General features: G+C 42.0%; 2 protein-coding genes across 2 annotated transcripts in view; one reads left to right on the forward strand and one right to left on the reverse strand.

Annotated features, from left to right (window-relative positions):
- LOC306981815 (SLAIN motif-containing protein 1-like) overlaps positions 1-26,515 on the forward strand; it is a gene marked incomplete at its 5' end in the record, with an annotated part of 310,788 nt that overhangs the window by 283,377 nt on the left and 896 nt on the right. The gene's annotated exons all lie outside the window — the stretch shown is intronic.
- Positions 1-26,515, reverse strand: part of LOC306982007 (diacylglycerol kinase zeta-like) — a gene marked incomplete at its 3' end in the record, with an annotated part of 100,052 nt that overhangs the window by 34,981 nt on the left and 38,556 nt on the right. Inside the window, exons 20-25 of the mRNA XM_079581750.1 lie at positions 26,282-26,393; positions 24,840-24,926; positions 22,625-22,737; positions 22,427-22,527; positions 8,272-8,351; positions 8,088-8,117 (exon numbers count right to left, since the gene is read on the reverse strand). Coding sequence (XP_079437876.1) covers positions 8,088-8,117; positions 8,272-8,351; positions 22,427-22,527; positions 22,625-22,737; positions 24,840-24,926; positions 26,282-26,393 — 523 coding nt within the window. The remainder of the gene's footprint in view (positions 1-8,087; positions 8,118-8,271; positions 8,352-22,426; positions 22,528-22,624; positions 22,738-24,839; positions 24,927-26,281; positions 26,394-26,515) is intronic.

Here is a 26,515-nt window from a genome sequence, read left to right on the forward strand (position 1 = left end):
AGTCCTACTAGTCAGTTTCACTAACCCTCAGTCAACATGGACCTGCTGCATGTCCTTTCGAAGCACAGAACCTGGAGAATCCAATCGCTGAGCTAGTTTTACCTCCACAATTGTATTTTTGATATCCGCGCACAGTGCCACGGCTAGCAACAGCATGCTAATGCTAACGACAGCTAATCAAAGCTGGGACAGAAACTATGATCGAATCATCTAAAGTAATCACAGCTGGGGTGGCCAAGTATTTAGTAAGTAAGTAAGTAAAGTTTATTTACAAAGCACTTTTCACTGATAAAAATACAAAGTGCTGTACAAGTTGGTCATTTTATACTCACTACTGCCACCTCAGGTCTTACGCGTAACTGCAGCTTCTATATTAAGCTCATGCATGACGGCACTTTAGATCTGAATTAAAACTTTTTGAGTTAAGGATTTTAGAGGCAGTTGTGGTGAACAGGTCTGAGCTCATTCTACACATTAGGACATTGTTGGAACATGTAGGGGGAGGAAAATACTGAATTTTAACATTTTTAAACTCTGTATAGTCCCTTTAAGTGTGACAAATTCACATTCAAAATAATTTGCCTCATCTAAAGGAATCTAATTGGTGTCAATCTTTTCAAAAGATATCCTATATTAAAGCAGTACTAAGTAACTCTTCCCCCTAGAGGCCATAAGCGCAACTGCAGGTGTCGTAGCAAGTTACGATTTTTTAACTTATTAATTGTCTTGGAGAGTAAATACTACACTGACAGAAAAGGCGAAGGGAGAGAGGGTTACTGTGCATCCAATTATACAATGGATATTTTTTTTCACTCAAACTTGGCTGTAAATACTGTTTAAAGTGACGTTAGCCCGCAGTTAGCTTTGCCCGTTAGCCTAGCTTCTTCTTCGTGATTACATTAGTGTGTATTGCTTTCTCCGCACCGGGGGCAGTCAAGTTGCAAACATGGTTTTCTGGCCAGAGATGAAAGACCCTCCAATCATCCCATAAACACTTGTATTACCCCCACAGGGACTACGGAATGGATTTATTAAGGTAAAAAAGTTACTTAGTACTGCTTTAACATCTCTCTGTTGTGTTGTTTCATGGATTCACTATATTTACAAAAGAGTGACCGAAACAATTGAATGAATCAGCACAGTTTCACTTTCGTCTTTACGGCAACATAAAAAAACACAGCTTCACAACATGCTTCTTTTGGGACTCTTCCTTTGACCTCATGTGTTTTGAGGTGGATTTAAACATTTCCTCAGCCTTTACCAGTGAGTTCGACATCCTTCGCCGCCTCATCTTACGTTCGAAGTACGATAGTTGTCAGTCAATTTCCCTTTTTTCTTTGACATTTGGACTTTGGGAAAACATCAACAACCGACTGAAATACGGCAGCGAGTGGAGTCTTTGTCACGTCACGCACCTTCATTTCCATTTCCAGACACAAACATCGCCCTCTGCGTGTGCCATTCCTGTAAACTCCGCGGTCCGCCTCGGAAAATGAGTTTGACACCGCTGACATGCAACACCACATCTAATCAACCCACCCTCTCCAGACTCAATACATACAATACAACACAGGTGATGTTGTCAGTGAAGTGGTCCTTAAACACGAGGTGAAGGGGAAGCTCTGCGGATGTTAGAAAGTCCCAGAATTGTTTACCTATATACAGTGTGATGATGAAGGTGAGCAACATAAAAGCACGTTCAGAGTGTTCTTAGCTCATGCTTCATGCAACAAGAACCAGACACGTGGGAAACCAGACTCTTTGGGAACATTGTGCAAAATAAGAGTTATTAAACTGTAGATGGAGTGTTTTTCTCAAATGGTTGTGCCCATCAAAGCAAACATGGCGGCCCGTGCTCGAGATAAATGTTTCAGACGGAGGACAGCGAAACGTCTGTGTATGTCTAGAAAAATGACAAAGTAGTTAATAACCCCTTAACTCCCGTCTGAACCGAGAGCATTTTCTCCAGTTCAGCTTTACCCAAATCCAGTAGGCCAGTGAAAGTCAATTGAAAGCTAAGATCTACAAAACTCATCTAAATGGATCTTTTTCCTCACGTCATCGGATTCTTTTTTCCATCTTTTTTTGGGGGGGGTATTCAACTCATTTTTGTAACTTTTTTTGTCACATTTTTTGTCATTTCTTATGTTATTTTTTTGTCATTTTTAGTCTTTTTTGTCTTTTTGTCTTTAATTTATTTATTTTTTGGTCATTTTCTTTTCTTTTTTGTCATTTTGTGGTCACATTTTTTGTCACATTTTTGTCATTTTTTTGTCATATTTTTGTCATTCTTTGGTCTTTTTTTTGTCACATTTTTTGTCACATTTTTTTAATTTTTTTGTATTTTTTTTAATCTTTTTTTCATTTTTGTCACATTTTTTGTCACATTTTTGTCATTTTTTTGTCATTTTTTTGTCACATTTTTGTCTTTTTTTTTTTCATTTTTCATTTTATTTAATTTTTTTCATTTTTTGTGACATTTTTTGTCTTTTTTTTGTCACATTTTGTTCATTTTTTTTGTCTTTTTTCATTTTTTGTCACATTTTTGGTCACATTTTTGTCATTTTTTTGTATTTTTTTTAATCTTTTTTCATTTTTGTCACATTTTTGGTCACATTTTTGTCATCACTTTTTTGTCTAAGCTTTCTCACTTTTTCACCACATCATCATTGCTTTCGTCTCAGCTCTGTCTCTATTTTCCCACCTTTTTTTTCCCCAGAAGCTTTTGGATCGGGGGCAAAGCCAAACTGGAGAGAATGTGCTCGGTTCAGGTTGGGAGTTAAAAGTTTAAAGTGACGACTTTTCAAACGTGCCCAAATCTTCAACGACGTTCGGGGTCGGGAGCCGGCGAAGGTAACGGCAAACGCCTCGCGCTCTCGTAGACGTCATTTGCTTTTTTTTTAACTTCAGCTTGGCCTTCACAGTCTGCTGACCCGAACATCATTGAAGATACTCACCACATTCACGGGGGATGAGGTAATAACTCAGGGCCCAAACACTGAAAAGTAACTCTGTCCTGGGGTTTTTTACACTTAAATTAAGCATAAAACATCGATGAATGAAGAGGTTTCTTGAAATGAGTTCTCAAATCAAGTCCAGATCCCCTAAATCAGAAGAAGCTGATCCACAAACTGAGCTGCCCTTTGCCGTGCGCTGATATTAATACTCCGTGTCTTACAGTGGAGGTATTTTAATCCTCGGGGCAGAGTTGTGTAAGGCCGAGGTGCTCACATTTTGTACTTGTGTGTAGCTGTGAGCGTCCGCTGTGCTCGACGCGTGGGCGGACGCCGGTGCTCCGAGCCCGCCTTTTACGTAACCACTATTTGCATGCGCTTTATCAAACATTAGAGAAAAAACACGGGGGGGAAAACGTCGGATGGCTCACGACAGCGTCTTCCTGTCATGACTTACAGATTACTCCAAGTTTCTTTTATTTCGCGGCGGTGTTTCGAGCGCCTGAAGCTCTGCCCGTCACGTGACCACACGCTGCGGCTGAAGGAGGCAGCGTGGGCGAGGTGTCTTGCCCAAGGACACGAGAGCATAAACTCAAGTTGACATAACTTATGGCTACTACTACTGTGAACACTTTTCATGACAAGAAATACAAGCAATACCTGAAGGTTTGCACGTTTTTTTGCAGAATAAATGACAAAAATGAGCAATAAGCGTCGTGATGGCTGAGTTTGGTCTATTTTTTCTTAAATTATGGTAAGATAAAATAAGATAAACCTTTATTGATCTCACAAAGGAGAAATTCACTCGTTACAGTCGGCGTTCAAGAAGAAGAAGGGAGTAAACTGAAAAAATATATTTTCACCTGCAGCGTCTCGCCTGATATATTTTCATTTCCTAGTTATCCAGGGTGTTGCTGATATTTTTTTTGTAATTCATGCAGTTCTTATGTTTGAAGAGCTATGTGGCGCTAGGCTAATGCAAGGCTAGCGCATTTCTACAGTAACACTGCACCTGAGGCAAATCATTTATAAATGTCTGTATCGATAGAGTAATTTTAACCATTTTAAATTTAAAATAACTTATGTTTGAGCAGCATCATAAGCTACGTGGCGGCGGAGTGATCTGCTAGAAAATAGTCCCTCAAAATGCAATAATTCATGTGATGCAGGTCAGTTGTATTCCAAAAATGATTCTATGGACACAGACGTTTATATGGTTAGTCTGGTGTTAGAAGTGATTTGCCTCAGGTGCTCTGTGGAGCGGGTCACACTGTTTTTAATGCAGGCTAGCTGATACCATAGAAATGCGCTAGCCTTGCACTAGCCTAGCGCCACGAAACTCTTCAAATATAAGAACTGCATGAATTACAAAAAACAATATGTCCAGAAATCAACAACAACTAGGAAATGAGGCCCTTTGTCAAAAATCCTGAAATATCCCTTTAAAGTGATCGTCTGGAAGTCTAAACGTTTTACAAGTTTTATAAAATGTGCAAACTTGATCACCCGGTCTTGCATTTTAATGTAAAGTAAGTAGTAATATTTAAAAACATTTCTTTGTAAAGTCCCTCCATCCCAGATCTCAGCAACTAATCCTCCCGCTTTAACCAATGAGACGAGCTCTTCCTGTGAACCAGCCTGTCAGGTCCAATCAGGAGGAGGGGGTGGAGCTTGATCGTTTACTTTTGAAATTTCAGTTCCTGTTCTCCTCCCTTCGCAAACTGAAAGGGCTTTCTGGAGGAATTTGATTGTCTACTTTCAAATTTCACTCTATCGTCATCCTTTTTGTTTATCTTACAGACTGTCACTTTAAGGACAATTCTTAGCAAACCCTTCACACGTGTTTTAGATCAGACCCTTGTTCAAAGTCGTCTTCTTCTCTCGGTTTAAACTTCAGATTGATACCATGTGGCTTTAGTGGTGGATATATTGGGGCGGAGAGAAGAACCCTGCAGGTGTTCAGTCCGGTGACCTCACACCACAGCGTCTCCAATGGTTTAAGTGTGTCAGGACGATTCTTAAGGCGACTCCCCTTCTCCAAACACCGGGCTACACCACAGGGAAGGTGCTCTTTCCAAATGGACGGCGAGGTTGAAATAAAGTGAACACCATTTTTAGCTCAGCCCTCATGACAGCACAATTTGGCCCGGGATAATTGTAAGCACATCTTTGCTCCTCCCCGGGCGGCGGAGCGGTGGCATTGTCCTGATTTATCCCGGTCTCGTTTCAGCTGTGTATTCAAATGACGGAGGATGGGGGGGAAGTCATGCATGGCTAGACCCAGTTACAAGATCCACCGAGACGGAGACACCTGTCTGCTGCTCATGTATTCTAATGGAGCGAGGATCTGGATGTGTTCTGCTATGGTAATGACTTAGTGACTAAACTAGTGCAGTCTGTGTGGGATCAGCCTCAGGAGGTCACAGGCAGGGGGTTCTTTAGACTGGATATATGGACGGGGAAGGGTCGGAATGTGCATTTAGTTTATGCAAAATAAACAGGCAATTACATGACAGAAAGGTCACCCGCATAAACCAAATGCATTATGTCCTCTTTTGGCTGCGTAACACCTCATTTGAAAGCTAAGACCCACAAAACTGATCTTTTTCCTCGCGTTGTTGGTGTGTTGTGTCACCTTTTGTATGTTTTTTTTTTTTTTTTCATTTTTGTCACATTGAGTTGTTGTCATTTTTTTGTTGAGTTTTTGTCATTTTTTTGTTGAGTTTTTGTCATTTTTTTGTTGAGTTTTTGTTGAATTTTTGTTGAATTTTTGTTGAATTTTTGTTGAATTTTTGTTGAATTTTTGTTGAATTTTTGTTGAATTTTTGTCACATTTTTGTTGAATTTTTGTTGAATTTTTGTTGAATTTTTGTCACATTTTTGTTGAATTTTTGTTGAATTTTTGTTGAATTTTTGTTGAATTTTTGTCACATTTTTGTTGAATTTTTGTCTTTTTTGTTGAGTTTTTGTCACATTTTTGTTGATTTTTTTCCACATTTTTGTTGAATTTTTGTCACATTTTTGTTGATTTTTTGTCACATTTTTGTTGAATTTTTGTCACATTTTTGTTGCATTTTTGTCACATTGTTCTTGCGTTGACGTCCTTCTTTTCTTCTCATTTTTTGTGGCTATTTTTGTGCTTTTTTCCCCAAGAAGCTTTTTGATTAGGGTAAAGCCAAACTGGAGAACATGGGATCCGTTCAGGTGGGAGTTCAGAGGTTAAAGTACGCAAAATATAGAAGACGTAGGATTGTTGAGTAGTATTTGTTTATCCAACATGAGGTGCTCTTCAAAGACTGAGCGTATTTAGTTGAACCACCCAAAAAATTACACTTGCAAATAAAACCTGTGTAAATAAATAATATATATATAAATATAAACTGTGGCAAGAGCGGTCAAGAAAAAGAAAACAGATTTTCCATTTTCGACACTGCCAGGAGCGCCTTGGACGTTCTTTATTGACTTCCCCTATGCCGCAGTTAGCTTTTATTAGCAAGTCTAATTACTGTATATTTGGCGATTCTACTGACAGGTAATTAAATGTTCCTACTTTAAATAAAACATAAGATCGTTAAATTCAAGCACTGCAAATGTGTTATGCCAAGAACAGCCTTTTCACAAACTAATGTGAAAATATAGCCTGCAGTAGAGCTTCAGCAGTTGCCAGTAAACATCCTCTTGAGACATTAAATAGTTAAGGCTAGTGTTAGCAGCTCTACAATCCATCAGTGAAATGTGAAACTGATTCAGCTGCTCAGGTCTAGAGGGGAAGAGTCATTGGAATTGCCATAATTAAGTCGTGTAACGTTCTGTTGTTAAGCCAAAGGTTAAAGGTTTAGAATCGTAGCAGGAATCAATACCTAATGCAGTATTTATTTTCTGGATCGACACTGATACCTAATCCAGTACTGCACTCTGCAGTCATTTGTCATCATTAACAAAAGATGATATAAATCAGGGGTCCTCAAACTTTTTTCTCTGGGGGCCACATTATTGTTCCTGACTGTGATGGGGCCCGGGCCGGGTTGGCTATAACATAGGACTGCATGACCCAGACCAAAATGCAGCAGCCTCATTGTGAAGTAGAGATTACTCGCCTGAGATAGTTGTCTCCACTACTATATCCACACCATATATAGTGTATGTATATATGTATGTATATATGTATATATGTATGTATGTATATATGTATGTATGTATGTATGTATGTATATATGTATGTATATATGTATGTATGTATATATGTATGTATGTATATATGTATGTATGTATATATGTATGTATGTATATATGTATGTATGTATGTATATATGTATGTATGTATATATAGATGTATATATGTATGTATGTATATATGTATGTATATATGTATGTATATATGTATGTATGTATATATGTATGTAGGTATATATAGGTATATATGTATATATGTATATATGTATATATGTATAGATAGATAGATAGATAGATAGATAGATAGATAGATAGATAGATAGATAGATAGATAGATAGATAGATAGATAGATAGATAGATAGATAGATAGAGATAGAGATAGATAGATAAAACATCATTGTGTAATGTGAAAGTAATAACTGCTTACGCTTGTATTGCACTTTACAAGCCTGTGTCACAAGTTTCTCAAAGTCCTGTAGTCACTATTCATTCACTCCACACTCTGTGGTTAAGCTTCATTTACCACGTGGCTGTGATGTGTTGTTTATATCCTGATCTCTTATGTCAGTGGCCCTGCTGGACATGTGTGGAATTCTTTTATTATTTATTTAAGCTGCCCCCTAGTGGCTGGAATGAGATACTAGTTATTTAGTATAACTCCGCACAGGAATGGGCTAGAGACTTCTTTTTTTTTTCTACATACTTTGTGCTCTACAAGTCAGGGGCCGGGTTAAATCATCTCATCTTGGCGGGCCGCAGTTTGAGGACCCCTGATATAAATGAACACAATCTACACAGCACTGGAATTTAAAACAATGCAAGTTCCTGCACTCATTGTTTTGCATACTTTCAAACTACAACTGATACCTTTTAATACCCAACACGTTCCTTCTCGAGTGTCTAGTTTCCCACGTGTCTCTCAACACTTTCCACCACCGTTTACCCTTCCATCCACCCACCTGTCGTGCCAGACCGGAGCCGCAGACGTCCTGAAGGGAGGGAGCGCGACAAGGTTACACCATCTCCCCTCCGCTGTTTTAAAACTGTCCGCCCCTCCCTTTAGCATCACTGTCGCCTAGCTTTGGCCTCCTCTCCTCAGCCCCCTCTTCCACCTGTCATGTACGCTCACGCCCGTCCCCTTACCTCCTGCAGGCGCTGGATGTGTTCTCGGCACGTCTCCAAGTCGCTGTCGCCGGGCACCACGATCAGTCCCAGGGGTATGGCTGAGGGGAGAGAACAGAGGAGCCGGGGCAATTATCGGCGAGCCTTTTGATATGTGGTATTAGCGGAGGAGTGGGAGAGGGAGAGCCGAACGCCGTTACAGAGGAGAGGGGAGGAGAGGGAAGGGGAAGTGTGGACAGCCGCAGTCATTAGGGGGCATCACAGGCTGGAGACAAAGCTCGGGAATAATAATAGAGCGGGGGGATATGGAGGTAATTGCGAAAAGTTGAGACAGTGGTAGGACTCGGAACAATTGACCCCGACCTGTGTAAGATGTGGTAGCATGAACTGTGTGTAATTTAAAAGGAGCGTTCATGCAGTCGGAAGAAGAAGTACATTTACTTTAGGAGCGGATAAACACTAAGGGGGAAAAGCAGACTTCATTTCACCCACTCATTCACTTTATAAACTAAACTGAAATCCGAACTGCTAAACTAATACATGGACTGCATTTCAAAACGTGTTTGCGGTCCTGAATGCTTTTTGACTCGATTACCCCTCGGGCCTTTCATTTTTCACAGTAGCATCTACCTTGAGGTTAGTGACGGTTAATTAGGAGGTGACCCTGTGAAAGCTCTTACGTTTTACAGCAAATAATCATTTAAATGGCCTCACTTTGCAAAATGACTTGCAAATAGTATTCGGTTTAGTCTTCTTTTTGGATGCAAAGCGATGCCAGGCACCCCCATGTACCTCGGACTGTTCAAAACTGGTCTGAACAGGATCAGCAGGTTTTACATGTATGTACTTTAATATTTACCCACGTGTTTAAATTCCAAAGGTCTGAGCCAACACAATCAAAATAAATACATTGATTGGAAAAATAATGCATCTGAAGAAAAAACTCCAGGAAATCACATTGTATGACTTTTGCAGAATATACTTCTTGCAGGAAATAAGTATAGGGGAAAATAGAAGTGAATATTTGGTACAGGAGGAGGTTTTTACCCCAAATCTCACCACACTTGGCCTCTCGTCAATACAGGCCAGTCGTCCTGTCCTGCACCTCTGATTAAAATGGCAGATCTTTCTAAGTGGGATGAACTTGCAGAATGAGTGGTGGATCAAATACTCATTGACCCCATAGTGTAATAAACTGTTATTAACCTCTTAACTCCCACCTGAACGGATCCCATTTTCTCCAGTTTGGCTTTAAGCTAATCAAAAAGCTTCTTGGGGAAAAAAGCACCAAAATAGCCACAAAAAATGAGAAGAAAACAAGGATGTAAACGTAGCAAAAATGTGACAAAGATGTGACAAAAATGTGACAAAAACTCAAACAAAGAGTGACAAAAATTCAACAAAAAGTGACAAAAATTCAACAAAAATTCAACAAAAATTCAACAAAAAGTGACAAAAAACTCAACCAAAAAGTGACAAAAATTCAACAAAAATTCAACAAAAATTCAACAAAAATTAAAAAAATGTGACAAAAAACTCAACCAAAAATTCAACAAAAATTCAACAAAAATTCAACAAAAATTCAACAAAAATTCAACAAAAATTCAACAAAAAGTGACAAAAATTCAACAAAAAGTCACAAAAACTCAACAAAAAGTCACAAAAATTCAACAAAAAAATTGCAAAAATTCAACAAAAAGTGACAAAAAACTCAACCAAAAAGTGACAAAAATTCAACAAAAATGTGACAAAAATGTGACAAAAATTCTACAAAAAAATGGCAAAAATTCAACAAAAAGTGACAAAAAACTCAACCAAAAAGTGACAAAAATTCAACAAAAAAACGACAAAAAACTGAGAAGAAAAAGAAAAAAGAAAAATAAACATACAAAATATGACACAAGACAGCAACAATGCAAGGAAAAAGATCAGTTTTGTGGGTCTTAGCTTGGAAACTAGGTGTTACACAGCCAAACGAGGACAGAATGCATTAGGTTACGGCGGGTGGTAAGAGGTTAACTGGCCGACTTCTTTGTGCCCGTGGGCGCCCTGGCGGTGACCACTGCCTCAGCACTTCTTACCTGCTGTGAGAAATGTTTAGAAATGTTCCACCACAGCACAATACGAAGCCGCTGGTGCATAAATATATCTACAACCCCGCAGTAGTTTGACAGACTTCCTTCCATTCATTGGGAATTTGTAAACTTATCCTCAAAAAATAGTCAAAGGATTTTGTATAAATCACGTACAGTCTGTTCCAAAACTGTGCGCGTCGGAAATCCAAATTTGGTGGCGAGGCGACTGATTGGGCGGCGTGTAAACCCGGCGTCTGCACCTGCCACCGCACGCTGTAATGAACACATCCAGGTTCTCCCTAACCGCTGCGAGCTGGCGGAGGCGGACATGTTATTTGGACAATGTAACTATTATATTTTTTTTTCGCCGGGGCCTATTTCCTGCGCGCTCGCTAATCCGCGCCGAGTGACAGCGTGTAACCTCCGGGATGGCATTTTTGGCACCTTGTTAGCACTTGATGTTTAGCGCTGCGCGGCGTGACGGGGGGGAGAGAGCTTTTACCGTCTGTGCCGGGACAAATGATCCACTCGGTGCCATTGTTTTTGCTTCTGAATTCAAAGGCTAATGGAATAATGGGTTATTAAATTAGAGCACAGGCATTTTCTAATGTTGTGTTCGTGATGGAGGGTAGAGGGAGCGGTGGCGCTGCACCAGTCAAAACAATGTCCCAACCAGTCATAACATGAGTAACAAAAACAACATAACTATGAGCTACTCCGGGCTAGGGATGCACCAGTTCAGCTCTTTGCTTCCAATATACTGCATTAACAGCATTTCATAAACGACAACACAAACACTCGGCCACTTATTCTATTAGGTGATCCAATCATAGTTTCTGTCCCAGCCTTGATTAGCTGCAGCTATCATTAGCATATTGTTGTTAGCCGCGGCATTTTAACCTCTTAACTCCCGCCTGAACCGAGTCATCAGATTTTTTTCCCATCATTTTTTTGTTGGGTATTCAACTCATTTTTGTAACTTTTTTGTCATTTTTTGTCACATTTTTGTCATTTTTTTTTTCAAATTTTTTTGTCATTTTTTTAATCATTTTTTAGTTACTTTTTTGTCACATTTTTGTAATTTCTTTGTCAATTTTTTCTCAATTTTTTGTAATTTTTTGGTCACATTTTTTGTAATTTCTTCGTCAATTTTTTGTCAATTTCTTGTCAATTTCTTGTGACATTTTTGCCACTTTTTCATACATTTTTCGTCACTTTTTTGTCAATGTTTTTCTCACTTTTTTGTCACATTTCCATCATTGTTTTCGTCTCAGCTTTTTTCCAGAACCTTTTGGACTGGGGGGTAAAGCCAAACTGGAGAAAATGTGCTCGGTTCAGGTGGGAGTTGAGGGGTTAACTACCTCGATTTCAGGTTCAGAGTTTCTAAATGAGGTATAGACCATATTCCCTCAGATTGAGTCGGGAAAGTTGTGTTTTTAAAACAGTGAGAGCTAAAACAGTATCGGAGATTTGGAATCGATACCTGATATTGCATTTTTCCAGTATCGGCTCCGATATCAGTATCGGATCGCCGCATCTTTTCTCCGGGTCAATACTTCTGGCTCCAATCTGGGGAAGGGTCTAACTAAGGAATCCAGCCGCACCAGGGCAAACATGTACCGTCATTTCCGGTATAAGCCGCTACTTTTATCCCACGCTGAGGAACGGTAGATGAGTAACTTTTAACATGATGAAGGCTCACTTTAGCCGAAATGAAAAAGGGCTCCAGCTCGTTTCCATGGAGATGTTGACTAAACGCAGCCAAATATGAGGTTTACAGGTTAAGACAGTCCTCGTCCAAATCCACTGCACAGAGGCCTTTCTGAGTCGAGCATGTTTTGTGTGATCCAAAATCTTACACTGTGTGCCTTTAAGTGCAAAAAAAAAAAAAAAAAACTCCCCCATGGACAGATATCTTGAAATGAGTTACTTAACCCCTTAACTCCCACCTGAACTGAGCACATTTTCTCCAGTTTGGCTTTACCCCAGTCCAAAAGCTTCTGGAAAAAAGCTGAGACGAAAACAATGATGGAAATGTGACAAAAAAGTGACGAAAAATGGATGAAAAAGTGGCAAAAATGTCACAAAAATGTCACAAGAAATTGACAAGAAATTGACGAAAAAATGACAAAAATGTGACAAAAATGTCATAAAAATTTGACCAAAAAATGACCAAAATGTGACAAAAATGTGACAAAAAATTGACAAACAAAATGACCAAAATGTGACAAAAATGAGTTGAATACCCGACAAAAAAATGATGAGAAAAAAAAGTGATGACGTGAGGAAAAAGATCCTCAGGCGGGAGTTAAGAGGTTAAATCGAGGGCAAATGTACTTATTTCAAGAATATTCCATGTATTTCGAAATAACTTTTTTGGTATGTGGGTGAATGGACAAGTTTGCGAACAGAGGCGGAACAGACAGCAGGCAGAGACATTTGGCCACCGTTCGACCCAAAGCAACAGTGCCAGGGTGAGTTTCTGCTGCCACGCGCTCTACCCAACAAACCATTACACAGAACCACAAAATACTGATATCATTCAGCTCTTCAGTCCTAACTCCATTTGCCAAAACGTTTAAATCCACTGCTACAAAGTGTGAACTCTGCCATGATACTTTTCCTTTACTCTTGCGGTTTCTCCAGCTTTCTGGTGACAGCAGGTCCTGACAAAACTGAAAGCCATAAACAATATCTTTGCCTCTGTGGTTTGTCTGTGATTGTGGATAATGAGCAGTGCGGAGCTGGACGGTCATCAGTGGGAGACAAGGGGCCCCCGGGAGGTTCAGGGCAGCTGGACACAGACGAGGAGAGGAAAAAACAAAAAAACAACTGGACTAACTTCACACATTTGAGTTGGGAACGGAAAAAGAGTGAGGCGGGCCCGGGGAACGGCAAACTCTGCTAACTCTGCTAACAAGCGTATACATACATCATCGGACATTTGAGCACTTTGAAATATTCATACTCCAGGAAAAGGAATGTGCAACTTGAAATAGCGATGTAAAAATCTGATGTCCGAAGCAAGATGGATGGCGCTGGCAAAAAATAGAAGCAGAAGTTATGGGAGAAGGAGAGGACGGAGTTGCTGGCCTGTCTTCGAGAAGTCGGAAAGTCTGGGCTGGTCTCGGCTCCGCGGTGTCACTTTCAAGGTGGGACTAACACCAATCAGAGAAGTGTGGCGTGCGACCGGCTCAACCCCTCCCTCAGCACGAGCGGTCAGCCATTATGTCCAAATCCAAAGGGAAAGAGGTAAAGGTTGCCAAGGCCCGACCGATATGGATTTTTGGGGTCCAATACATATACTTATATGAAAGGGGATGGCCGATAGCCCCAATTATAGGCCGATATTTTAAAGAGGGGGTATTCTGCTTTTTTCAGTCACATAGCACCAGTCTATAGCACACTACAATGATGACCAAACCTTCTGTTGGTCTGTAAATGCAGTAAATTAGAATAACTGCCTTGTATAAAATGTCTCTCTCAAAATGGCTGTAGTGAATGTCTTGAAATAGGCCTCTGTCTCTTTAAGAACCTCTGAGCCTTTCCGACACGCCCCCTCCACACACTGTCTGTGGCATCAGTGGGGAGGGGGTTCTGCTGAGGAGCAGTGGTTGGTTACTCGGCTGGTGACGAAAGCTCGGAGGCGTCTCCAGGAGGTGGGGGCGTTCCTAGGAGGACTCAGGCAAACCTATCCCTAAAATGGCCGCCATCAGAGTTTTTACAGATTACTCAAAAATACGTGAATGTGCCAAGGCAACACTTCAGCCATGTTTTTAATGAGGGAGTGACAGAATAACATGATGTAACGCTTGAAAAAGTCCATTTTGCATAATACCCCCCCTTTAAGTAATTTAATTTGATGTATTTTTTTCACACTCTCAAAAAGCCAATAGTTAAACATAGAAATATGAGGTCAATGTGGGTTTCTCTAAGGACGATGCCAATGCGCACCTGTCTTCTGGCTGTTTCCCAAAGCTCTTGCCTTGGTCTGAAGTGGGCGGGGTCAGGCGTCTTACATCATCACTCGCCGCCCAAGTGCTGTTCCCTCCGGAGGCATGAGTCCTCCCTTTGGTTAGCATGTGGCTAATATACCAAGGACACATCAGTGTAGCCTTCACTGCCTTGCTCCAGCCAAAATCACCCATAATGCACCACGACTCATATGAAAAAATGAGGGGAAGGGTGGTGCTGGCTTGTGGGATTTGTTAAAACACTTACATTCCACTTTTTCAGTCACTAGTTTTACAGTTCTGCAGGTAGTTTTTGTCAAGATTCGGTCAATAAAAAATGTTAGGTTTTGGGACTTTTTAGTCAACAATAGAAAAAAATGTATCTATGATTTCTTTTGTTGACTTGAAATGCATATATTTGATTCAAACATTCAAGCAAATGAAACATATCTTCCTTTACACTTTGTGATGTCACTTCCTGTAGCTCTGAAGTGTGTTCTATTCGAGACCGCGACACTAAGGGTCCGCCATTGCTGTACCTCTATATAGCAACTAGTCTCCCATTGGAAAGCATTGCACTTTCGACGCCTAAAAAAACATCTTTAAAGCCTGGTTTCTAATTTCCCTAAACTTTCTCCAGCTAGATATAGAAGAAGAAAGGCTGGTTTTCGCAAGAACATGTTTAGAAATCTCGTATACTAATGAGGGCCTAGCATTAGAGCTAACGGCGTGGGCGTGGCTACGACCGAACTCAGTCTACAGTGTAGATCCCGCCCTTATGCCCTTATTAGGAACATGCTCGTTCACAGTAGGGTAGGAGGAGTCTGTAAATCCGCCATGTTTTCCTCCTCGGACGTGGTTATTATGGCGAACGGGGAGCAGTGAGGAGGAGCCGTCTGCTCTTTTTTACGGTCTAAGGTTCCATTAGCTGATCTTTTTTGGACCAAGGCGGGACACTTGCCTTGGACTGGAGGGAAGTGAGTCAAGTGAGGAGGCAGTACCTTCAACACCAAGGCAAGGCAAGGCAAGGCAAGGCAAGGTTCAGAGGGAGCTTGTTTGAAAGACAATGAGCAGATTCCAAAACAAAAACGCCAAGTCTTTATCTTTTATGGCTCGGAAATTATGCGCAAAACATATAATATATAAAACAGGTGCACAAACTTGTGAGCGATTTTCACTGCGATGCTTCTCTGCTCCCCTGAGGCCGAGGTAGTTGTGGGGGGGGCTCATTTTAAAGCTCTGACTCAGCTCTTTCCAGCATAAAAAAAGTCTCTATCGCTTTCGCTTCTGGAGATATTCACCCAAATATGGACCTGATACATCGGCCGGGCCCCTGTAGCTCACGTAGGTTCTTTGTCATGAACCTGATCCAGATGTAAAGTCAATTTCAATCAATCTGGTTTGTCTGAAACAGGAGAAGGAGGAACAGAAGTTTGGGCAGCATAACTGTGAGCGAAGAGGGGAAGATGGAGGAGGAAAAGTGTCCATGAAGTAGATTTTTGGTCGGGCACAGCACAATGAGCCACAGCGCAGGCACGAGCGGATAAGTCTGTCTTCTCTCTCTCAGAAGCTGCATTTTAGCGGCTGTTTAACTGTGAACAGCCGCTTTCGGAGGGAAAAGTAGATGCATTTACATATGTGACACCTCAGCGTGCGCACGGAAGCAGCGCTTTAGTATGCAGCGCTTTAGTGTGCAGCAACGGCAGCTCGCGGATTAATCCATGACAAAGGTGAGATACTATAGCTTCTATTCTGTTGATTGGTTTTGTTTTCTTATAGGAGCAGCAAACAGGCTCAGGAGTGGATGGATCAAACACGAGCCTCATGTCAAAACTGCAGGTCACACTACAGGTCACAGGTCACACTACAGGTCACACTACAGGTCACACTACAGGTCACACTACAGGTCACAGGTCACACTACAAGTCACAGGTCACACTACAGGTCACACTACAGGTTACAGGCCACACTTGCTCTGTTTTATTGCCTTAGTGTTCGGTGCAGCCCTGTGAGGCGACTTCTGTTGTGATATTGGGCTATACAAAACCATTAAACTTAACTTAAACTTAAACTACAGGTCATAGCCCACACAACAGGTCACACGACAGGTCACTGGTCACACAACAGGTCACACTACAGGTCACAGGTCACACAACAGGTCACACGACAGGTCACTGGTCACACAACAGGTCACACTACAGGTCACAGGTCACACAACAGGTCACACGACAGGTCACAGGTCACACAACAGGTCACACGACAGGTCACAGGTCACACTACAGGTCACACTACAGGTCATAGCCCACACTACAGGTCACACTACAGGTCACTGGTCACACAACAGGTCACACGACAGGTCACAGGTCACAAACCAGGTCACACGACAGGTCACAGGTCACACAACAGGTCACACGACAGGTCACTGGTCACACTACAGGTCACACGACAGGTCACAGGTCACACTACAGGTCACACTACAGGTCATAGCCCACACTACAGGTCACACTACAGGTCACTGGTCACACAACAGGTCACACGACAGGTCACAGGTCACAAACCAGGTCACACGACAGGTCACTGGTCACACAACAGGTCACACGACAGGTCACTGGTCACACTACAGGTCATAGCCCACACTACAGGTCACACTACAGGTCACTGGTCACACAACAGGTCACACGACAGGTCACTGGTCACACAACAGGTCACACTACAGGTCACAGGTCACACAACAGGTCACACGACAGGTCACAGGTCACACAACAGGTCACACGACAGGTCACTGGTCACACTACAGGTCACACGACAGGTCATAGCCCACACTACAGGTCACACTACAGGTCACACGACAGGTCACACGACAGGTCACAGGTCACACAACAGGTCACACGACAGGTCACAGGTCACAAACCAGGTCACACGACAGGTCACTGGTCACACAACAGGTCACACGACAGGTCACACGACAGGTCACAGGTCACAGTACAGGTCACACGACAGGTCACAGGTCACAGTACAGGTCACACGACAGGTCACAGGTCACACTACAGGTCATAGCCCACACTACAGGTCACACTACAGGTCATACTACAGGTCACAGGTCATACTACAGGTCATAGCCCACACTACAGGTCACACTACAGGTCACACTACAGGTCACACTACAGGTCACAGGTCACACTACAGGTCAGTGCATGTGAAGTTGTTGGTTGGTTGGACATTAAAAAGTTCCATGGAAAAACAAAAGCTGGATAGATTTCTTCTCGGTATCACCTTCAGTCATATCCAAGAGTCGGGGCGAGCCATACGGTCTCCATGACAACAGATCTTAATTGTTTTGACGGTGTGCAGATTCAGAATATCAAGAAATTGACTTCCAGCTTGAGAGCGAGAGAGAGACCGGGGCAGATGAAGAGTGGGAGGTGCAGGAAAGAGAGAGAAAGCCCTGGGTCGTTCCAGAAGTTGAGCGAATGCAGGTTTGCATAACATTTCATTAAAAATGTTCAGGGTTTGATTATTACTAGAAAATGTTTGGGGCACGTCCCCGTCACCTGTGACTCATCATCCTACACAAACCCCTCTGAGAGAAATACGAATATTCTGGCCAGTCGCTGCAGATGTTCCAAAAGCATAATAACGCATTGATCTGGTGCGGAGGTAAACAAACGGGAGCGAGCACAAAGAGAATGTTTCTGTGTGAGTTTGGAGAGAAGCTCCTTCAACTGTGTGCACTCTATTGTCATCGCACTTAAAACCAGTGGAAAAAGCCACGGCTGACTGCGAAGTGTACGGGTGATAAAATGGACCTATAAAAATGATAATTGTTGGTCGTCTGATAGTCTGTTGGTCATAGCCAGAGGAGATGAGTCACCTTGACGGCTCAGTTTGCATAAATATCGCAGGAACAGCAGACTCACTCGTTTTAGTGACAATAACAATGTGTTTATTCTTTATCATGGGCTTTTGCTGCCAAGAAATGTCATTTAAAAGATTTAGAGTTCTTTTTTAAACATTTAGAAGGGGATTTTCTCAGATAAAATATAGATTCTTTGGGTCACCAGCTCCTGAGTAACTATGGTAACCTGGTTTGTTTTCACATATGGCACCATTAACGCCTCAAGTGCCTGTGCTTTTGGATATCTGTGAGTCGCCAGTGCAGTCACATCCCTCCCCGATGTGGCTGCGCTCCCTTCACTTGCTCCCAGTACGTGTCGGGGCTGATTTTAAACTTTCGGCGTTTGCTTTTAGATGTATTCATGAAATCGGGCCTTGTTGTTTTTTTGTGAACCGCACGTCGCGTTCAGCCCAGCAGAGCGCTGCGGTGCCTGGTGAGTTACGAGCCGTCTCTGACCTGCTCCTGGTCAAAGATTTAAAGACTGCGGTTTGTTTTTTAGTACCGCACGCACGGAAAGCACTTTAGTTCAGCAGGTGCGCTTTAAAGTGCTTTGTGTCGCTTGTTTTTACATAATGAGCCCCAGTGGACATCCAGAAGAACTACAACCCCGGGACATTACAAATCAAAGCCAAGTGTGTCATTAAAAGAATTAAAGTAGATTCAAACTGGCATGAATTCATTTTTTATTGTATTGTTTTTATTGTATTGTATTTATAACTACACCTTATTGAGCTTTAATAAATGATGAATTAAAAGCAGTTAAAGTTAAAATCTACTTAACTACTACAGTTAATGCCTAACTCATCATGAATAGTTCTCAAACTTCACATATTCATTGTTAAGTAGTTATTAAAATATTAAGTTATGGCTGAAATTAGGGTTGGGCGATGTCCACTTAATGGGCAGTTGACGAGGTTTACAGTGAATCATTGTGATGGACGATTATGTCGGCATTAGAAGCATTTTTTAAATACATTTACAAATCCTATATACACTAAAACAAATGTAAATCAGAGCTTAATATTTGTATTTGCTCAATTTTAACGTAATGCTTAAGAAACAGCCTACGTTATTGAAGCTGCTCCACGAGCTGCCCGGTCCGGCTCGTAGCCTCGTACCTCCTGCACTCCTCTCTCTCCTCTCTCTTCTCTCCCTTTTCTCTCTCTTCTCTCTCCTCTCTCTGTTCTCTCTCTTCTCTCTTTTCTCTCTCTCCTCTCTACCTTCTCTTCTCTCTCTCCTCTCTCTTCTCTCCCTTTTCTCTCTCTTCTCTCTCCTTTCTCTCCTCTCTCTGTTCTCTCTTCTCTTCTCTCTTTTCTCTCTCTCCTCTCTACCTTCTCTTTTCTCTCTTTTCTCTCTCTTCTCTCTCTCCCCTCTCTACCTTCTCTTCTCTCTCTCCTCCCTCTTCCCTCTCTCTCCTCTCTACCTTCTCTACTCTTCTCTCTCTCCTCTCTCTCTCCCCTCTCTACACTCTCTCTCCTCTCTCTACCTTCTCTTCTCTCTCTTCTCTCTCTACTCCCTCTTCCCTCTCTCTCCTCTCTACCTTCTCTACTCTTCTCTCTCTCCTCTCTACCTTCTCTACTCTTCTCTCTCTCCTCTCTACCTTCTCTACTCTTCCCTCTCTCCTCTCTCTCTCCCCTCTCTACACTCTCTCTCTCCTCTTCTCTCTCTTCTCTCTCTACCCCCTCTTCCCTCTCTCTCCTCTCTACCTTCTCTACTCTTCTCTCTCTTCTCTTTCTCCTCTCTCTCTCTCCTCTCTACCCTCTCTCTTTCCTCTCTCTCCTCTCTCTTCTCTCTCTTCTCTCTCCTCTCTCTCTTCTCTCTCTTCTCTCTCCTCTCTCTCTTCTCTCTCTTCTCTCTCTTCACTCTCGGTCCTTCGTGAGAATATCCAAATGAGCAAAAACTGTTTTGTTTCCGTACGAAAAGCAAAGTGAGACCACGCGGTGATAAACAGTGAAGCTGCGTGAGAGAGCCCCGCACAGTCAGAAGTGCAAACAGCCCTGCGTCTTCACGGCTAACACATCATGTCTTCTGGCTTCTGGCAGGCTACTTAAACTAGCGTGCATATTAGTTATATTTGTGATTTAATTTATAGTGCAATCCCGGCAAAGCTTGAAGGTTTTACAAGGCCCGCAGAAGATCAGTGTGTGTTTCTGACAGGAGGGGGGCGTGGCATCGCGATGGTGGACGATGACATCATTGTCCATCCATCAGATCAACCCTGGCTGAAAGGACACATGTCTTTGCTCAAAAGTTTCCCGTTTTGTTCAATTCTCTTTCCTCGGTTTGATGAAATGTTTGCAAAACTCAGGGAATGAAATATGCACAGACTTTTTTGTCTATTTTTAAAAATAGTGTTAAAAAAACATTTCACTTCACTTGCTTCAGCCTGTATAAACTACACAAATATCCTGAATTTTGAATGTAGAGAGCGCACTACTAATGAATCATTTAATCATCACTGGTACAGCGGTTTCACTTGTTGACCTCAAACCCTAAACCTTATACCATAAGACCATAAGACAATGGGTCCAATACTTTCTAATTGTAAATAATATCTAAAGAAAAGAACTTAAACTGTTGAATAATAGCTGTGTCGCCGCGCGCTCCTCTTAACCAGGCCTTTATGTGCGCGGTTTATGTTTATTTGAATGTAGATGTGCATAATTTGGAGCTTCTCATGCGGTGGGCGGTCGACAAGTGAGCATCAGCATTCAGAGCGCAGACATCAAAGCCTCTTCACAGAGAAAAAGCACAAGTGCATTTAGTCATCTTCATTCTGCCACCGGAACAGCAGCGGGGGAGGGGAACAGTGCCCCCATGTGGACAGGAGAGGGACTCGGATATAAATCAACAACCTCACGAGCGCACAAGACACAAAAGGTTGGAAATAGGGCTGGGTACCATTACATAACGATGTCAGAAATGAACCTTTATGTGAGCGATTACTAGTATATCACATTATTCTGGGATGTAAGAGATTTTAAAAGCCTCGTTCAGCAGAGGTGGGAGTAAGTCACTAAATGCAAGTCTCGAGTCAAGTCCAAGTCGTGATGGTTCAAGTCTCAAGTAAGTCCAAGCTAATCGGTCATGGGGTCAAGTCAAGTCAAGTCATAGCTTTTGTCAAGTCAAGTCAAGTCAAGTCTTGCTTTAGCCGGCAAGTCACCTCAAGTCACAAACGCCAGCGTGTCTTTTCATGTGTTTAATCTTGAAAATAACAAGTGCTTTCTCAAGATACCGTAATTTTTAAAATTTAGGCTAAAATCAAACTTTTAAAAACTCATGGATTTGGATTTAAAGTCTAATTAATATTTAAACACCACAACAGTCAAAATATATGTACAAAATTGCTGGGACAGCATTTTAAGGAAGGGGGCCCGGGGGGGGGGGGGGGGCGACTTCAAAAATATTAAATAGAGTATTTTAAATATGAGCTGCTTTTCCCTGCAGTCTGAAAGATAAATATAAAATAATATTTTTTATTTTTGTTAGTTTCTGGCAGTTTTTCTGTCAGTGGTTCCCCCTTAATGCCCCAGCCCCTGTATACTCGGATTCGCCCCTGCTCAAAATAGATTCTGCGCAGCCTTCAGTCCCGCTGTCACTGGGCTGTGTGCGGATGTGTAAAATAACCTCTAGATGCTGTAAACTTTGTGTGAACGTCTTAAAACATCGAAAAGCCCAAAGATTCCTGTTGATTAATCAGCTCTTACATGGTGGTTCTGGAGGCTCCCTCTGCGCTGTAGGTCCAGCCCATTGTTTCAAACGTTTTCCTGTCCGTAAATCTCCACCTCTTCACTCTGTTTAGAAAACTTTTAATGCACGTATTTCGACCTCGTATTTCCTCTACGTCCTTTACGTGCTGTGTTGATTAGAAGCGCTGTGTTGGGAAAACCGAAACACGCATGTGGATAGTTACCATAATGTAAACAAAGATGCGCCGCTTTTACGCAATGAATCCTGATCTTTCAACAGTTTCACTCAAATAAATAACTACAAAGTCACAGCGAGTCATTGAGAGTCATTGGCCTCAAGTCCAAGTTGAGTCTCGAGTCACAAACAGCAAGTCCCAAGTCAAGTCAAGTCTTTTTGCAGCTTTGGTCAAGTAAGTCTCAAGTCCCAAAAATTGCGACTCGAGTCTGACTCGAGTCAAGTCATGTGACTCGAGTCTCCCACCTCTGTCGCTCAGTCTTCTCTCAAATGTCTAGACCAGCCGTGGGAGAATGTTTGGGTTACGTGAATGAGTGTCGAGTTCTTACAGGCCTGTCGGAGCCTCTCTTTGTCATAGTGCAGCGCCTCATAGTCCGCTATCCCGACCCGGTTCACCCTGACCCTCAGCTTCTCCGGGACGGCCTGCTGGCTACAAAACACACAGGGTACAAGAAGCTTACTTATTATCCGGGACATTTCCCTGGGTCTGGTGTGACGGGTGGGGTGGACAGGATGTGTATACGCACTCGTTAAGGTGGAGCGCAGAGGTGCGTCTCTTGGTTTTCTGAAGCATGTTGGCCTGGTTTCTGAGATTGATGTGGATGATGGATGGGGACAGTTTGCACGGCTCACCGTCCACCTGGAAAACGCACAATATGTCACAAAAAATCTATTCTTATGACCTCTTTTAACGACCAAATAATAAAAATATAACCTTTATGGATGTTTAAGCTGTTTTTTCCGCTATATCCTTTACAAAACCATACCTGGAGAGATGTTTTTGTTTTACACGCTCAAAACGCCAGCCCACACTCTGGTAAACATAACACGGAGATTTCCTTGACAACTTCCCCAAACATGCACTAAACCCTAAAACCCATTTTTCGAGGATTTTCTGGTCACACATTATTTCCAAGGCTATAGAAGCGCTAAAAGCCTGAATAAAGTCTGATTAAATGTTCAGAATAGGTCAGTAGGCTGTGCATGGAATGTTTTTGGCTAACTTCCTGTTGGCCAGTGTGGGGTTGAAACTACTTCCTGTCCATATTTTAACATAAATTAAATGCAATACTTCAAAATAAGACTTAAAAAAAAACTTAAATAAACACCAGCCTGAGTGTTTCATAAAAGGTAGTTCAGATGGCGGCACTATTTCCCCCGTTGTTAGCGTTAAATTAGCTTTAGCTTCCAGGCTAAAATGGCTACACGTTATAAACACATAGTATTTACATCCTGAGTAAAGCAAAGTAGAATTTGTCGGACCCCTCAGTATATCGTAGAGCAGACATTTGTAAAAAAGGTCACTGTGCACATTATAAAGCATATTTATCGATTGTTAAAGCTAGTTGTCGTTAGCATTACCGTGACTGTAAAGCTACACTGTAAAGCTGCTCCCTGAATGTTGTGAATATTTGTAAACTCATTCCCCTGAAGAATTGGGATGAATTTGGACAACGAACATTTATTAAACAAGCTGTAGATTTTAAGACTGAAATTATGATCAAAAGAACCCAATAATTTTAATTTGAACAGACTCAATGTGTTTCCCTGTAGTTTCAGATGGAAAATATTGAAATCAAGTCCCTACAGGCTCGTGACCCACCCGTTGAGAATCACAGTTTTACATTATATATGACCAAGTGCGACGTACTGCAAGGACATTTAGCATTTTTAGAGTACTTTAACAGGTTTTTGATCCCTTATTTGCATAATAATATTTCTCAAAATCATATTGGGGGCCAGAGGTTCTGTGCTGCAGGGCCGGATTTGGCCCCCGGGCCTGACGTTGCCTACCCCTGCTTTAGGGCTAACAATCTGCTCACTGCAAATAAAATAAAACGATTAGGAAATAGCGGTACAATTTGCATGTTTAATTTGATAATAAGGGACTTTGCGGTTTTTAAGGCTTGTCAAGCAGCAGTTCAGTTATTTATAAGCTGCTTTTAGAAGAATAATAAGTGTCAAGGAGTTCAGAGGCAGCTCTTTCTCTTTCTGGCTGTAGTTATCGTCAGCTCCAGAAGGAAACAATGGAAAGAGACCATGCAGCCGCTTGACTGAGGGGATTTATAAAGTTTGGGGTTCAAGGCTTGGGTCCAGACCGGTCCTCATGTGGATCTGGACCGAGCTCTGCTAATCCCTGATCTTTGTGAGATCTCTCTAGAGCTGCAGTTTTGGACATGCTCTGTTTAGACATCACATCACAAACATAACTGTGATCATTATACACTTTGTCGATGAAAAAGAAACAAAATGGTAAACAGGCTTTCATTTTAAAGAAAGATACTGTACATATTGAATTGAGTCTAGATGTTTGGAAACCCGGATTACGCCAACATGGACAGCCCTCGAAAAGCGAGAGAACATTTCTGTTTCGAGCTTGCCAAATCCAATCGTTTTTCCGCTTCAAAGGCCGCTCGCATTCCTCAGAACACATCACTTCAACGTGTTTTTCATCTTCGGCAATTTTTTCAGATGATCGGCATCCCGCGCGATGATGCAAAACCCCATGTTCGACAGTGTGGGCTGTGGAGACGGGCGGATAACCCACGTTCAAGTACAAAACACAGACGAGGCAGTGTTTGTAATTAAATATTAAACTTGTTGCTTCTTACTGGGATCAAGCTGAATTTAGTTTTTTTTTGGTTTGTTACGTAAACAAAGCTCACAGTGCAAAATGATATCTCTGCATTCAGTCTTTATCGTGGTCACGAGCGTGCACGTGACCCTTGTGTGTGCACGTACCTGAACGGGCAGGGCCTTGCTGGTGGTGAGCGTCACTTGCCGGCACTGGTGCAGCCTCTCCCCGTGCCCCCCCACCTGCAGCGCCGCCTGTCCCGCAGACAGATACAAACACAGACTAGATAAGAGTGAGGAAGAGGGAGGCACCTGGGCGTCCCGCTACCCCCCTGCCCCGACCCACTTCTGCACCGGGGCAGACGTGATGGATGTTTCTCCTTATTACGGCAGACCCGCGCCGCCCCGGGGTCTTCCTCCCGTTAGTCACTTTCTGGGTCACGAGGAGAGGAAGGAGACGGCGCTTCGGAGAATCAACAACTTTCACAGAATCCTCACAAAGTTTCGCATTTGGACTTAAAAAACAAAGCTGTAGCGCTAGAGGAGACTGAGAGGCAGGCGGTCTGGATTAATGTCATTTATCAACCAACCAACAACTTTATGATGTTAGGCCCACCCAAGAAATAAAAGCTCATTTTTGTACATTTACAGGTTAGTGATTGTAAACTACAAAAATGATACTGATAATGCAAATGATACATGCAAATGACAACAACTGGACCAAACCATTTATTTTGAAAATAGTGGCAAAAGAGATCTTGTATACATTATTGTTTATCTTTCAGTTTAATACTTTTTAATTACACTGCAAAAAGTATTTAACTAGATCAGTATAAACATCTCAATTTGAGCATAATAATCAAAATTTTAGTTGCTTTGACTAGTTAAGAAGTTGTTGGGCATTTGTCCTAGATTATTTCTCTTGTTCTGAGATGTTTCTGACTCGTTTCGATACATTTCGTCCTTATTTCAGGTCATTTTCTTTGCCAATGGGGAAAGAAAATTGGTCTTATCTCATTGGCGAATTTTACTTTCTTCTTTCAAGCGAGATTTACCCTAGAACTGGTGTGAAATGTCCTCAAACAAGCAAAGTAAACTTGGTCCGATCAGGAAAAGTGTCTAAATGAGTGAAAACCGCTCAAAACAAGATACATTTCCTCAATTCAGGTCATTTAAGACAATGCTTGATATTCACTTTTTGCAGTGTATGAACCTTTGACACTATAAAATTAAGTCTCTTGCACTTTAAAGGGACTATACGGAGTTTAAAAATGGTCAAATTATCTCATTTCCTCCCCCTAAAAGTTCCTCCATGTCCTAATGTGTAGAATGAGCCCAGACCTGTTCACCACAACTGTCTCTAAAATCCTGCACTGTCTCAAAAAGGTGTCATTTCGGGTCTGAAGCGCCGTCATGCACGAGCTTAATATAGAAGCTGCAGTTACACGTTTGACCTGAGGTGGCAGTAGTGAGGGTAAAACGGCTCACTTGCATCTGGCACTTTTAAGCACAAAATCTGAAAATGAATGGTTGTGCGGCTGCTGTATAATAAGGTATATTAGTATGGTGATATACAGTAGTAAATGTATATAATAGTATACGTAACATACCAGAGACGTCATGGTGAATCCAATCACCTCGATGTAGCCGTCATCGTGTCTCTGAGGTTCAAAATCGTGATGTTCCCCAGGGTTCCCCCACGGAGTCGTCCCGGCACAATACCTAAAACACAACACACAGAACACTCACTTCGGGACTCTTGCTCCCCTTTGCTGTGCAACTGCTTCAATAAAGGGAAAGAATAGCCCGGGCTTCATGTGGCCGTTGTGAAGCTATGGCGTGTG

This window comes from Gobius niger (genome assembly GCF_951799975.1).
Source record: "Gobius niger genome assembly, chromosome: 23".
NCBI lineage: Eukaryota > Metazoa > Chordata > Actinopteri > Gobiiformes > Gobiidae > Gobius > Gobius niger.